This window comes from Caenorhabditis briggsae (genome assembly GCF_000004555.2).
Source record: "Caenorhabditis briggsae complete genome, chrIII, whole genome shotgun sequence".
Taxonomy (NCBI): Eukaryota; Metazoa; Nematoda; class Chromadorea; order Rhabditida; family Rhabditidae; genus Caenorhabditis; species Caenorhabditis briggsae.
In genome coordinates, this window is record NC_013490.2 from 7,725,424 (window position 1) to 7,740,269 (window position 14,846).

The window sequence follows — 14,846 nt, forward strand, 5'->3', positions numbered from 1 at the left end:
TTTTTGGACGGTTGACATCCACACATTTTCCAGTTGACCTACTTTCACCGCACGGATCAAACCAATGAAATTTGTCTTAAAATATTCTTCGATTTTAAGACGGATGGCGTTTACAGTTTTTTAATATCTTTTTTCGTTCTCGAGTTATTGTCAAAAACAGGGGGTGGCTTATCATTATTGGACGCACTGTATTATGATAAACAATTAATTCGTTGACAATTTTCTTATATCTTTGACAGGAATCTAGCTGATTGGGTCAAAGTTTGGGGTCAGTGGACTCTTCTCTTTCAAGTTTTATATATATTCTCTGTATATTTAATTATACTTTTTTTTCGAAATTCCGAAGTTCTAGTATAATATACTTGTAACGGGCCGGGCCGGGTTTTTTTCCGAATTTCGAAGGCCCGGCGGGCCCGTCATTTCACAAGTTTTTAAATTTTCAAAAAACACATAACAGGGGACCCTTATTTGATTTTTTTCGATCAAAAATTTTTGTTCGAGTTTTTTCTAATTTTTTAGATCAAACAGACAAACAATCCAAAAAACAAAAAAATGGAGAAAATTATATTGAGAGCTCAAAATTTGGCTCAAAAATACAGAATTTTTGATACCGGGCCTTCCGGGCCGGGCTCGGGCCTTGAAAATTTCCCCAGGCCCGGGCTTTGGCGGCGGAATTTTACAAGTATGTAGTAAACTGATTGAAATACTAGAATTTCGAAAATTCGGAAGAAAGGATCAAAATCCTAGCTGCGGACGAATTCACTCGAATTTCACTTTCTCGTTCCTCAACTTTATGAGTGCAAGAAGGGCAAAAGAAGAGCCAGAAAAAATAACTAAACAAAAAAAATAATAACGTAAATAAGAGCAAACATTCTTCTTTTTGTTCTCTCTTCCGTCATTTCACCACTGGAATGAAAATCGAGAAGAATAAGAAGATGGTCCCCCGTCTCTTTCTGAAAATGGATATTCTTGGGAGACACTTTAGATGCTTCCCCCTTTTTCTACTTCTTATATGTTGCTCTTTTTCTAGGCATCACTGTTTTTATTTGGATGCTCTTATTGTTTGTTCCTTACTTTTTTCAGAGTCATAATTTAAGGTGAACGTTTTCAAAAGTAATTTTTCAACTTGAAGGATAGGAAACGAACGGACGGGTCGGAGTATGTGTTGACAAACATCGAAAAACGCAGAAAACTGGCTACGCAGAACTTTTTTACGCTCGTGCAACATACGGGACGACGAAGAAATCTTATGAATTAGTAATCGTTCAACTCGAAGTAAATTTCTAAATCTATTTTTTTTTTCGAAATTTACTGGAAAAAAAACTTTCATGAAACTATAATTGGATATACATGTATACTTCTTTGTTTCTAATATGAACTTTTTTTTGTTTTCAGAATATTTTATCGCTTCCAGTTGAACGGGTATTAAAAGCAATGTTAAAAAGCCACATATTGAACATTTGAACTTTTTGAAGGTAGTGAGAGAAAGTTGCAGAAATATGAATTGGAATCTGTGAGATTCTGAGATTTTCAGATTTCGAGATTCTCAGATTCTCAGATCTGGGATATTGGTGTTCTGAGCTTCTGAAATTCGGAAATTCTGAAATTCTAACATTACGATATTTAGAGATTGTGAGACTCTGAGAGCTTGAGATTGTTAGATTTTCAGATTTTCAGGTTATGATATTCTGAAATACTGAGATTCCGAGATTCTGTGCTTTTGTGATTTTGGGATTCTCAGATTCTGAGATTTTCAGATGTTCAGATTTGCATATTGTCAGACTTTCAGATTTTCAGATTCTGAGATTCTGAGTGAAATCCTGTGAGCCGGGTACCCGGAATCGTGCAAAATCCTGGAACCTGAACGAGTACTGGTTCTTTTCGAAATTTTCTGCATGAAATTTTTTGGCACTCGTCTATTGAGGGCTCCATGAAGAACACAGGAATTCATGGTGCTCTACAAGATTCTGAACTTCCGAGCGTTTTCCTCATTTTCTCCCCTCATCCTCTGAACAACATGTCCGGATTATAGTCTACAGTAATCCTTTTAATTTTCGAAAGATTTCCCCTACTGTAACCCATTTCATTTTCAAACATTTTTCCCGTTCATTAATCCTTTCAATTTTTTAAATAATTTCCTTACAGTAATCCTTCCCCATTTTCGAATATCTTCCCCTACAGTAATCCTTTTCATGTTTATATTTTAATTAACCTCAATATATTACACACATCATTCAAAAATAGCAAGTAAAAAGTCAAGTTTAAGTTCGAACATTATCCTTTTTCATCACTTCTTCATTCTTTTTTCCTTCTTCGACGTCTTCTTCTTTTTTCTGAATTTTACTGGAATCCTCTTGTTGTAACATTTTCCATTGTCTGAAATTCTCTTCCTGCTGCTCCATCTTCTCTTCCCAGATTTCAGTTTTCTTGGGCACTGCCAATCTTTTTTCCGCTTCTTTCTTCCTTTTCATCCGAGTTTCATAATTCCGACCTCTTCCTTCCTCCAACTTGATCCGTTCCTTTTCACTTCTTCTCTCTTTTCGTTCCTTTGCAAATTTATCCTTAAGCTCCCGACGTTTTTGTTTCCGAGCCGCCATTTGCTCTCGGGACTCGTGGTACTGTTTCTCTTCACAGCTTAAATATATTTTTAGTGAAAAACAAATTATTGATATTTATGAACTCACTGTCTCGAAACTTCCATTGCTGCTCACCGACTCAAATTGATACTCTCAAATGCTGAGAAAAGAGAAAATAAAATATATTTTTTCTCCAAAAATCAGAAAACCACGCAACGAGGGAATCTCTAGTAGATTTGTAGGTTGTACCAGGGATCAGAACTCGGAGAAGAAGGGAATGATACATTTGAGAACTTCTCGTATCAGTACTGCTACAACTAAGAATTCGTACAAAATAAGAATTGGCGAAAGAAGAACTGTTACTATTGATAGTTCAAAAAAGTTTCTTGGAAAATTTAGGATGCTTTGAAGAACGCGAAACAGCTTTTCTCAAAAAATTGGGAAAGCAGTTCTCATTCTCCCGGTTCTCATCTTTGGTGCCACCGCTTTGGATGCAAAATTTTTCGAAGAAAAAGAAGACACTTCTGAAAATCTTGTGTTTGTCACTTCCAATATTATTCAATTTGTGTGAAGTCTCCACATGCATCTCCACTATTTTCTGAAAGAATAAGATTCTGAGCTAATTGAATATGAGACATCTTCAGGATGAACATTTTTATATACTGACATTTCAGATTCAATAATTTTTAGAGTTCTAACCAGATAGAATTAGTGATCTAACTTTTTTAGTTGTTCCAGCTATTATTCTGGTGTGAAAATTCGGAGCTAGAAGAGAAACGCCGGTGGCCGTGGCCGAAGACAACTACAGTAATCTAAAATAGTTTAATTTTCTGGATTAATTTTCCCGATTTTCGTATTTTTTCCGTCTTTTTTTCATTGTCGAAAATTTTTATTTTCCGATTTTTTTGAGAAAAAAAACGGAAAACTCGGCGAAAAACGAGCGAAAAAATTCGAAAAATAAACTACCGTAGTTTTCGTTGTGGGAGCTTCGGCCTACCGAAGTATCTCTTCCACAGCTCCGATTTTTCTGTACGAGAATAATATCTCTTAGAAACCACAACATGATTTGCATTTTTCCAACCAACAAATTTCCTAGTGTCATCAAACAGTAGTACTATTTGATCAGGACGACTACAGTAAATGTGTTAATATCAAACAACCTTAACAATAGAGTCATATAAAAAGTGAAATGGTCAGTCAACACTTGAACTGGTATAAAAGGGCTGAATAAAATCTTCAAAGCATAAGTTTCTCAACTTCTCCACTACTCAACAATGTCTGCTGCTTTCCATGTCTTCCTTCTGTTCGCTGCTTTCGTTGGAATGGCTGAAATGTGCGGCAACTTGCACAGCACCGAGACTCCAGCTACTGTGGATACTTCTTCACACAAACCCCCCGGTGATCGTAAACGTCGTTCAGCGGGAGGATCCACCATCGTGCACATTGAACTTCAAACAACTTTGACATCTGCTGGTGAAGTGGAATTCTCGAAAATCGAGAACGAGCTCACCGAGGAGTACCAAAAACTTCTAGACAAAGCCCATCGACAAGTGACCACTGGATTCGAAGGAGCAAGTGTTCTCAAATACATGTTCACTGATGCCGATTGTGGAATTGCTCAGCTGTAAGTTTCCTTTCAAAAAAAATGGTAGTCTCATATGTTTTCTTCCAGCTTTGCCCAATCTGCCAAAGACCTCAGTTCCTTCGTCACAGGAGCTACCATTCGTTGCAACGGACAAACATCCCACATCTAACACTCAACTTTATTAAATTTTTTGGGAAGGAGTCGTTTACAATCTCTTATGGTTAACATATTTTAAACTTTCTTGGGGGCCATACAATAAATCGTATTATCACAGTACAGATGAGAGAAAAAACGAAAAAATAAATACTTGAAAATATGCAATGGCATGGAGAAGGTGGTGCAAAATGCACAATTTCGTAAACATGAAACATCTCAAGAATGGGCAACGGTGAAATAAATGATAGAAGCTAAAATTCCGATAATCATGGCAATTGTGATAAGAAGAGTTTTCGTAGTACACCAGGAATCGCTCGATCCATCGTAATCCACGAAATGAAGATCTTCGATTGGTGTTCGCACTGATTCCATCTCTTCAGGAGTCAACGCACGTTCCCATCCTTCATCAACATGCTCTGAGAACAAATGACTATATATCAGTCGAAATTAGGATCACTCACCAATGCTCGTTTGCAAGTCCATCATATCGTCGAAATTCTTTTGCGCGTCTTCAACGTTATCGGCTTCAAAGAGGAAATCATTGATCAGAATAGCGGGAGTGTATAAAGAACAGTGGTTGCTGGTCTTGGAAGTTGATGAACTGTGATCCCAGCCTTTGGTGATCTTTCTTCCTCGACCACTTCCATGGACTCGTAGTGGAGTTCTGAAAAATTAGGGATTTTTAAATTTTCTTGATTCTGAGCACTTACCAACTCTCGCAAACACATTACGGACCAAATGATGTTTGATAGCACGGATTGCGTCCTTCACTGTCGATCGGATCGGCACTGCTGCACGGACTTCAATGTCAAAGAGAACCTCATGCATATTCGATGCAATGTCGTCTGTTGCTCCTGCTTCACGATTATCTGTAAGATTTTAAGTTATTGCATCGAGAGAAAGTTAAGAACAATCATACCCAATGGATTCAAGAAAAGCGTAGCCTCAATAGTCGTCTTCTTATTCTTCTTGATATCCTTTATCAACGGTTCCTTGTCGTCGCGAATTTCTCCATCCAGAAGTGTGTATTCGCATTGGAACAAGTTGGTCACAAAGTTTTTCGTTGCAACCATCAGATCGGAGTAGAAGTCGGTTGGTTTTCCAACCTCCACGGGAACGTTATGAACAATGCGGGCTGATGCGTTTGTCACCAAAGAAATCCATTCGAGCTTTTGGAATTGGACTTTTTGAACACTCTCGATTCCTCTATTTGCAAGATTAATGACAGCTCCAACTGGAGTGGTGGAAGGAGTTTCGAAGAAGACGGTTATCTGAAAAATAAATATTTAATTTTTGCAAAAGTAAAACTTTAATTACCAAATGATCGGAAATCGAGTCATCGATATTTGCAGTTGTAATTTGATTGTTCATCTTCTGAATCCGTCCCAATGTCTTGTGAATATGGGGTTTTCTTTGCTGGAACGTAGCTTTGTCTGAGAACCAAGCTACACCGACGACATGGATGCCACCAGGGAGCATTCGGAGCAGCCTTTCCGCATGATCTGCCATCCAATCGTCATCTAACATTTTTGCCTTTTCGGGAGCATTCTTAAATTTTTTTAATGAATGAAGCACGAAGAATTTCCAAACTTACTTCTTCCAACGCACTTGAATGCACTGGACACTTGGATGCGTAAGCTACATGGATATCGCCATCAGAGCAGAATGATCCGAGAAGGAAATAGGCTGATGCCGGAATACCTTTATCCGACTGCACGAATTCGTGGTTTTTCGAAGATTTTGTCACCCACTCCTGCAGTTGAACATCGAACAGAATCATTAGCTCTGTAACCGGAATTGCAAGAGCTGAAGCCATTTTTATTCACGTCTATTGATGATTGAAGGAATATCAGGGATTTAGATCGAGGACAGTGCCCTTGTTTAGGAATATATCAGCTCAGTAAAGTCAAATATCATATGCTGGCGGTGTGCTTCAAGTAACCTACGTATACTAGCTCACTTCTGTTTGAATAATATACGTTTGTGGTGGTGATAAGCCAACTGCTGCCGAGCAAACAAGAAAAAGAGTAACCATGGCGATGAATACTCAAGAAAAGAGAGTAAGAGAGAAGTTATAAGAAGCTGGAGCACATAACCGGAGTCTCTACGGGGTGCGCCATAGAAAGAGAACGCGAATTGTGATCATTTCTTGTTAATATTTGTCCGGAAGTCGCTTTCATTGTTATCTTATTGGGAATAGAAGCTTATCGCATTACAAAAAGGAATATGGATTAATACTTGACTGAATTAGATTCGATTTGAAAAAAATTATGTCTAAAAATAGAAAAGTGAATAATTTAATTAGCAAACTGTTTTAATTAAAGTATCAATAGCAATTTTCTGCGATTTTTTTTTCAGCAATTTTTTATTTTCAGCAATTTTTTTTTCAAAAGGCAAAAATCTCATAAAATGACACTTGATTGATTTTGATAACGATTTTACTGGCCTATACTAAATTTTATACGATTTTTTTGAAAGAAAAGTATCGGAAACAGGGAAAAAGATGAATTAAACGATTAAAAAAATAAATTGCAAAAAAAATTTGTTGGCTGAACAGCGGAGCGCACTTTCCAACCTACTAAAAGGACCCGTGTGAAAATACAGTTTCAAGTAGAATTTACAGGGTATTTGAGTAACAGAACTGAAACATCTTCAAAAAATAATTTTTAAACACATTTAATTACTTTTTCTGATTCAAATTTCTCAGATCCTTTGCTATTTAGAGTTTTACTGTATGCTACAGTACCCAGGACACATCAAAGATTAGAAAACATGATTTCAAAAGAAAAACTCAAATGTTCAAGAAATTTTAAATCAAATTCACTTGGTCCTGTGTATTCTTGCTTGTGCGTCATCTTGTGTTGATGATGCGCATGGTGGTGATGGAACTCCGGATGTGACGACGACGTCTTGGACTTTCTTCTATTTTTTGCCATCTGAAAACAAATCTTTCCGAAATTTCAAAAAAACAGAATCAGGGAACATTCAAAAAGTAGTTCACAAGATTTTCAATTTCTCATCTTCCTAGTAGGCCCTTTCTGAGGCGAAACAGGGAAGTCAGAACATACTTCGGTCAACTCCATGAAGACCCGGGATAGGGATTTTTCGGATTCCCTGGTTAATTATTTTGTTCAGTCACTTTCCAGATGTGTTTTATGATCCTTGGAAAAATGGTAAATCTTTGATAAATTTTAATCCTATTGATAAGAAGACACTAACTATTAACAGATTATACAGCTATTAAAAAAGGGAGCCATCAATCAAAAGAGAAAAAAATTCTGAAAAAAAAAACGGAGAAGTGAAACAAGTTTGTTCTCGAGCACACAATTTCAAAATGAAAGTATTTAAGAGTGTGTCGAGAAACAGCAGGTGAATATGAAATTACAGCTTGCCCACAACCTGAAATTAGTTTTAGTTTCCACTTTCCATTTTGAGAAAATTGCCAACGGGGATTGAAAAAGATTAACACTTTGGCCAATGACGTCATTCATTTTTATTGGATTTCCAAAGAGCTTTAAAGATAGTGTTCATCATGATGCAGAGTTGTGAGGGAAATTTGCAGGTTTTCCAGGTGTTTAATTGGTAAGGTATGAAAATGGAATTTCAATTTTTTAGGTTCCAACGAAACAGGTTGAATTCCGATCAACGAATAAAATCATTTAGACTAAAAATTGAGTTTTTTTTTCTGAAATCATCTTAATAAATGATACAATTGTTTCTGAAATGTACAGCTATTATTCTGGTACAAAAAAATCAGTGTTGTGGGAAAGAAACGCCGGTGGCCGCGGCCAGAGGTGCCATAACAGCCACTACCGTAACCAAAAAAATAATTCAATTTTACAGTTGTTTTATCTCGATTTTCGGTCAATTTTTCCACAGTCAAAAATTTTAATTTTCCGATTTTTTTCGATCTATGAAATATTGAGTCAAAGAGCCTTGTATGAAGTATTTGCAAAACTGTACCCTAGGCCCTTTCTGACCACTTTTTGACTGATTCTCTTAAAATCCAATCTTCGAAAGTGGGCTCAATACTTTTTATCCCCGATCCCATGATTACACAGTTGTTTTCTTCTTCCGATCGAATGGAATAGGGCGGAGTCTCAAAATGATAGAGCACGAGGATCAGAGAAGAAAATGCAGGGAAAAATTGTTTCCAATGTTTCCTGTGCCCATCTCTTCTCGTTTGTCCCGTAAGATTCTGACCAGTGTCAGTTGTCAAGCTTCTTCGTCTTCCTTGGAGTCCCCCATCTTCATTTCACTCCCTTGCTCTTTTTTCTTATCAGTATCATTTAATCTTCAGAGATCAACAACTACTGATGACACTATCAATCAGGAACCTACTTCTCACTTTGGTATTACTTTTCAAGCAGTTGGAAATAGTTGAAACATCTTCAAACAGTTTGTCCAGGTACTGTTTAATGAATTCAGACTTTTGAATTCATGTTTTGGTGGTAATAAAAAGATCTTAAAGACAAGATTACTGTAGTCCGAAACACTTTGAGGTCGCTGACCAACAACCTTTTGCAGTCAGAAGTAAACTTGAAATTCAGTTATACAAATACGTCATTCCAAACATTGGACATAAAAGAAGAAAGCTTATTTCAACTGATAACTCTGATTGACACTTCACATGAAAACCTTGACATTTTTGAAAAAAGGATAAATTTATTTATAGCTTTCAAAGTGTCCATTAAAATGCTTTTCCCCAGAACTTTGGCTCAACGATCTCATAATGACCGTCAAGATCTCTTCCTCTTTTTTTCAAGCGATACGGGCGGTCTTTCGGTCTCCCCCGCTTGCCGTCAACCAGATGTGATGATCACACTCGCAACTAAATAAAATGTTACATTTAGGGATTCCAAAAAGGTCGATGAGTGTGTTGGGAAAATGAGAAAAAAGTGGGAGAGTTGTAGCAAAAAAAGTGTAAAATATCAGGGATATCGTAGTTGACAATCTCAGATCCGGTTACACTTGCATTGACCTTTGAACGGTATTGTTTCAGCCAACCAAGGAAATACGAATACAATTCAAAATGGTGTAAAGGACCAATCGATGGAGACTGTAATCCATACAACTGTGGAGGTGGTTGCGAGTCGAAGTACATCAGATTCTACGATCAGGCTTTCAAAATGGACCGAACTATTAAAAGTTGCTTCTGCCAACAAGAACGACTATGCTCTATTCTGGGAATGCATGCATTTAGCGGATGTAAATCATACTACCAGTTGAGCTCTGTTGCTCAGAAGTTTGTCAGGTAAATATTTTATAAATTTCGAAAATATCGAACCGAATGATCTTCAGATACTGGAGCATGGATCGTCGTGACCACAAGAATCGTCATTCCAATAGTGTTCGTCATCGGTATTCTGACAAAGCCCGTCACTTCCAACTGCTCAATGGAAACTCTCGTTTTTGCTGCCGTGCAACTGCTCAGAAAAGACTGGCTCTACACTTGAAATCCACCAGTTCCTCCATCGTTAAATTCAGCTTTGTCTCCACATTTATCGCATTTTTATATTATCTAACTCATTGACCCCTCAAAATCAAGTCTTTCCTAGCTAACGCCCTCGTGTCTTTTCAGTTCAATCTCTATTTCGTTCAACGTGTTAATATATGTAATTTTATAATGAAAATTTTGTAAAATAAAATTCTAAAAAATGTTTGGAACATGTTGAAAGGGGCGAGTGGTATGAATCGGAAAATCATAAAAGCAACAAATGGGGCAATCAGTCAACAATTGATAACAATAAAGTAGAAAATAATAGAAATTTGAAAACATTGATTCAAGATGTCGATGGCTCCTGGTTGTTCAGTCTTCTGCGCTTTTGTTCGATTTGCTCGAACTTCTCTGCCTTCCTCTTCTCATACTCTAATTGGTTGTTATGAGTCACATTCTTGAATAGGTTGTCGACAGCGTCTTTGGTGGCACTCAAGACGGCGTTTAGTTCGTCATCGATAGGGAACGTAGCTTGTAGCATTGTGAGCAAGTTGATGACAGTGATGGTAGATCTGAAACATCATAGATCTTCTATTTTCTATTTTTCCGAGTGCCTCGATATCTTTCAATCTATCTTTTCCGAGCAAGAAAAAAACCACAATAAATCAAACCACGGTGTCTCGGGAGAGCAGTCGATTTGTTCCGAAAGATATCTGCGTCTCCAGATAATATTACACTGTTTCTAAATGGGGTTTTCATATCACTAGTGTTATCCGGCTAAATGGACCTTTGGAACTGAACAACAAGCATTGGATGTAAAAATAGCAACATGGAGATCAACTTGACTTGATGAGTGAAAGAATGTTCTACCTACCTTCCCAAAACAATGAAATAGTGTCCAGTGGAAGTGACATCAAGGCATTCGGATTCATTGAGAATGGTCACAGATTGTGTAGCAGCTGGATCAGTTTCCAAATCAACTACGATCATTTTATCTTTCTTCTCAAAGAGAACGGCAATCTTCTGAAATTTTTTCTTCCTATTAGAAATATATTCGAAACTTTGTGAATACCTTGTGTGCCACATTTATTGAAATTTTCCTAACCGGTGCATCCCATTCTGATAGATCAATAGTGCGGCGAGGTTTCGAGCAGTTCGTAATACTCCACATGTGCAAGTTCTTATCCCCGCCAGAGCTCCAAACTGTATCATTGTCTTGAATAGCCAGAGTCTTAACGTATTCGGTGTGTCCAAGGCAATACGCATCGATGACGTAGGTCTGAAAATCAAAACCGTTTCTCAGTTTTCGAGGAAATTCCAAGGAACTCTAGGGATCACTCATACCGATGGATAACGCATTGCTCTCACTTTCTCGTCTCGATCAGCCATTAAGAGTCGCTTTCCATCAGGACTGAATGCCACGTCGAGAATCATAGAAATAGCTCCAGCCATCTCAATAGCACTTCCGTTCAGAACTGAAAAACGATGAACATCTCCGGAGCGATCGCCGACCACAACGTAAGCGTCTTCTCTGTCGAATACGATAGCTGTTGGAGCTTTTGGAACAACAGATGTGACGATGTGCTCCGCTTTCACAATTTTGTAATTATTGTCAATGAAGTACTCAAAGACGTGAATTTGCTTCTCGTTCGTTCCAACGGCAACGAGACGACGGCCATGAGCAGCAATCATGTTAGAATGTGCCAAGCAAAGAATCTGGAAATGAAATATTAATTAAAAGAAGAAACAGCCCATCATACCACTCGCTTATCAACAGCTTTCAAATCTTTCTCAGCTTCGAAACTCGGCTTCTGAATGCGTTCTGGATTGAGTTCCGACCAGCTGATGAGCGGCTGAAACTGGTTCTAATAGAAAACATGTTCTCGCCCTCTGAAAATATAACGGAGACTCGAAAGAAACACTTACAGTCATCCCTTCATCGTCTCCAATACGGAAAGTACGGATTAAATCACCAGAAGCCACAAACACCCGATCTCCGAAAGCTGTGATAAATGACATTACCTGAAAATACGATAAAACGGAGTTTTTCAAAAAAAAAAGAATTGAATAGAAAAAAAAACGTAATGGAATCGGAAAACCAGGTTTGAATTTAGGAAATGATACAATATCAATTTTAAAGACTAGGTTTTTATTCACAGTTATATTGCACGAATAGAATAAACATTTCTGGTATAAATAAATACAGAAGCGAGAAACATGAAGCTCTTTTTTGATGAATCGCGACGTTGAGAATACCAAAGGAAGCGATTCATAATATTAAAAAGTATCACGGCCTTCTGGAATGTTGAAGTACCTGAAATCATATTATTCTTTGAATATCGCCAGGAAATTATTTCTTACTGAGGATCGAGTGGTGTGACATGATTCGCGTCGAAATCAACAAGGTAGTGACTGCAAGCATCGAATAATCGTTTTCTCTGCTGCGATTCTTCGCGAAGACTGACTCCGGTTTGCATCAGACGTTCAGCTGGAGACATATCAAGCCATCTGTCAACTTGAGGCTCCAAATTGCGAATGAGCTCAGAATGACGGTCTCTGATTATTGATTTCAGAAGCCAGTTGATTCTGTTAGTTGATCTACGAATACTTTCAGGTTGGTCATCGGCTGAAGTTGTCAAAATTTCTTCTTGGAGACGACGAATAAGGCGAATGGGACCTTTATAACGAGTAAGCTGGAAAAAACGGTTCATTTCGTTGTTTAATTGCGAAAGTATTACGAGTTTGTCCACTTGAAGATTCATGTGATTTCGAATGGCGAACTCCACAACTGATGCGAAGAACTGCAAAAATACATATTTTAAGTTTACCATTCATTATTTCTTACTCCGGGCATTCGGAACAGAGCCAATGGCAGCAAGTCATCGAAGGTGGCATCCAGAACAACCGCTTTCACATCTGAAATTGATACCAGATTGAATATTTCAAACTTTTCATCTAGCTCACTTCGATAGTTGGAAGCCAGCCAAGCAACAGGAAATCCTCCAATCGACCATCCAAAAAGAACAATGTTTTCAGGGCGGTATCCAAGAACCTCGATTGAGTACTGCATGACAGCGTCCGCAGCAGCCAAAGTTTTTTTAGCGTATGGGAGCCCTGTGCTCTCGCCGAAGCCTGGAATGTTGAAGCCGAGTGTCTGAAGAAAAAAATAAGATCAAATCTCGAAAAATGGAAATTTACAGTGTATCCCAACTGAGCTGGTGCATGCATAACTCCAATCTCGTAAAATCCTGCATTTCCTTCAAAGCACAATACCAAATTTTGGGACAAATTTGCATTTCCTCGGATAAACATCGCATCGATAACGTCTCCTTCAGATGTTTTGATCCAAACACGCTTTCCTTCCTGTAACACAAAAGCTTAGTTTTGTAGGGAAGCACGAAAAATACCTTGTTTTGAACCATAAGCTTCCTAGCATTGTTAAGACTAGATCTCATTATATACTTTAGGAAGGAAACTGATCCCGGATAAATAAGGTGTCTTCCAAAAGCATGGACTGCCCAGCTAGCAAGTCCACGAGTGAATGTTCCGGCATCTGATGCATCGGGGATCAAATGCCATAATTCTGGGTTTGAGCGAGCTTCATAATCAGGTGTCACATTCAACAGCTCAAAGTCGTATTTTTTCAAAGCTGTGTGATTATTATCATCTTTCTGTTACAAGAAGATAAATTAGTATTTGAGATCTTTGATTTCTGACACCTTATTACTCTCATTTTGCCAAATATCAAGAAATCTGGAATATGTTTCATCGAAATATCTTCCAAACGCTCTGGCTCCAAAACCAATCATCGTCATCCACACGGCATATTTCAAAATCGTCATGGCTCCAACAGGAGTAAGCCAGTCTCTTCCATACAAGTAGATAACAATGAGAGGTCCGAATGCGAGAGAAGTTGCAACATAATAGAGTCCTAAATGTAATATTTTCAAAAACAAAACCTCGCGTACATTCATACCTGAAGAGAATGAAATAACTGTATTTCCAAGAGTTTCGAGATTCGATTCTTGACGATCAGGTTCTGCGAAAATTCCGTAGAGCCGAGGGCCGAAAATATACCCCCATATAGACGGCATTCTAACTATATCCTATTTCCTGAAAAGGGTGTCTCAAATCAATACATCAAAAAAAGTTAAAATATTATGATTCGGTAAAAAACCAACAAAAAAAAAACAATTTTTTCAAAGATAAATGATTGGAAACTTCATGTTGTACAGATAAAAAATTAGCAGAGTTCACACAGATTCACCAGCTTCTTGGGTGGAAGCTTCTCTCGAAAGTTCTTTCCTCTGCATCGTCTCTTTTTCCTGAATCTTCTTCTGTACTTGCTTTCTTTTCGGTATCTTCTTCTGCTTCTGAATCCGAGTCGTCATCGGAATCATCAGAGGAGCTGCTGTCGTCAGAGTCATCCGTTTTCTTTGCCATCTTCCTCTTTTTCGCATTAGCCTTCTGCCTCGATCGCTTTGCTCGCTTTTTTGCAGTTTTCGAATCTTCTTTCATTTGTTGTTCATTAACTTTCACTCTATAAGCTTCATCCAACTCTTCTTTCTTGGCCACTGCATCGATGTAATCCAAGCGGTTTTGTTCTTTTCGACGATTATTTCTTAAAACAGAAGACATTGATTTTTTGCACTCGCCGATGATTTCTTACCTATAGATGTGAAACTCAGCACTACCAGCGGCAGCTGATGATCCAACAACGTTGCGCACAAACTCTAAAGGAGCTTTTGGAGCTCGCAGAGTCTCTTTCTTCGTTGGAATAGGGGCTGGCTTTTCCTGAAAAATATCCATTACTGGAAATTAAGAGAAATATTATCTTACAATGTTCTGTTGCAGCCTTTCCAGTCTCATTCGAATCAAATCCGTCGCGGAGTTGGCACGACGCTCCTCTTCAGTGATCGGATCATCTCTTGGCATAATTTAAATTTTTTTTCTAAAAAAATATTTTTAATTGAAAAACGGTATTTAGTTATAGTGGGAAAGGATGTTCGCCGCGAAAAAATCGTTTGAAAACGAAAGAAATCGAGTGCAGCGGCGCTTCTCATTTGCGCGTTATAACGGAGTGTCGTTGTGA

General features: G+C 38.0%; 7 protein-coding genes across 7 annotated transcripts; 2 read left to right on the plus strand and 5 right to left on the minus strand.

Annotated features, from left to right (window-relative positions):
- Window positions 1–2,261: 2,261 nt before the first annotated feature.
- CBG25931 lies at window positions 2,262–2,701 on the minus strand (the record flags this gene model as incomplete). Its single annotated transcript, XM_045244030.1, has 2 exons — window positions 2,262–2,634; window positions 2,685–2,701. The coding sequence occupies 2 exons, from the start codon at window positions 2,699–2,701 to the stop codon at window positions 2,262–2,264; spliced, it is 390 nt and encodes a 129-aa protein (XP_045099852.1).
- A 1,149-nt stretch (window positions 2,702–3,850) lies between these two features.
- Window positions 3,851–4,330, plus strand: CBG16562 (the record flags this gene model as incomplete). Its single annotated transcript, XM_002641830.1, has 2 exons — window positions 3,851–4,200; window positions 4,249–4,330. The coding sequence occupies 2 exons, from the start codon at window positions 3,851–3,853 to the stop codon at window positions 4,328–4,330; spliced, it is 432 nt and encodes a 143-aa protein (XP_002641876.1).
- Window positions 4,331–4,533: 203 nt separating this feature from the next.
- Window positions 4,534–6,133, minus strand: Cbr-odr-4 (the record flags this gene model as incomplete). Its single annotated transcript, XM_045244031.1, has 6 exons — window positions 4,534–4,733; window positions 4,779–4,981; window positions 5,042–5,186; window positions 5,237–5,588; window positions 5,635–5,865; window positions 5,912–6,133. The coding sequence occupies 6 exons, from the start codon at window positions 6,131–6,133 to the stop codon at window positions 4,534–4,536; spliced, it is 1,353 nt and encodes a 450-aa protein (XP_045096002.1).
- Window positions 6,134–8,633: 2,500 nt separating this feature from the next.
- Window positions 8,634–9,850, plus strand: CBG16564 (the record flags this gene model as incomplete). Its single annotated transcript, XM_002641832.1, has 3 exons — window positions 8,634–8,725; window positions 9,320–9,571; window positions 9,619–9,850. 3 exons carry the CDS (start codon window positions 8,634–8,636, stop codon window positions 9,848–9,850), a joined length of 576 nt encoding a protein of 191 aa, XP_002641878.1.
- Window positions 9,851–10,100: 250 nt separating this feature from the next.
- CBG16565 lies at window positions 10,101–11,773 on the minus strand (the record flags this gene model as incomplete). Its single annotated transcript, XM_002641833.1, has 6 exons — window positions 10,101–10,326; window positions 10,629–10,777; window positions 10,827–11,033; window positions 11,099–11,470; window positions 11,515–11,607; window positions 11,681–11,773. 6 exons carry the CDS (start codon window positions 11,771–11,773, stop codon window positions 10,101–10,103), a joined length of 1,140 nt encoding a protein of 379 aa, XP_002641879.1.
- Window positions 11,774–12,031: 258 nt separating this feature from the next.
- CBG16566 lies at window positions 12,032–13,848 on the minus strand (the record flags this gene model as incomplete). The annotated part of the gene is made up of 7 exons (XM_045244034.1): window positions 12,032–12,068; window positions 12,116–12,555; window positions 12,600–12,670; window positions 12,719–12,908; window positions 12,953–13,117; window positions 13,162–13,425; window positions 13,474–13,848. 7 exons carry the CDS (start codon window positions 13,846–13,848, stop codon window positions 12,032–12,034), a joined length of 1,542 nt encoding a protein of 513 aa, XP_045096003.1.
- A 169-nt stretch (window positions 13,849–14,017) lies between these two features.
- CBG16567 lies at window positions 14,018–14,623 on the minus strand (the record flags this gene model as incomplete). The annotated part of the gene is made up of 3 exons (XM_002641835.2): window positions 14,018–14,375; window positions 14,424–14,548; window positions 14,594–14,623. The coding sequence occupies 3 exons, from the start codon at window positions 14,621–14,623 to the stop codon at window positions 14,018–14,020; spliced, it is 513 nt and encodes a 170-aa protein (XP_002641881.2).
- Window positions 14,624–14,846: the final 223 nt, after the last annotated feature.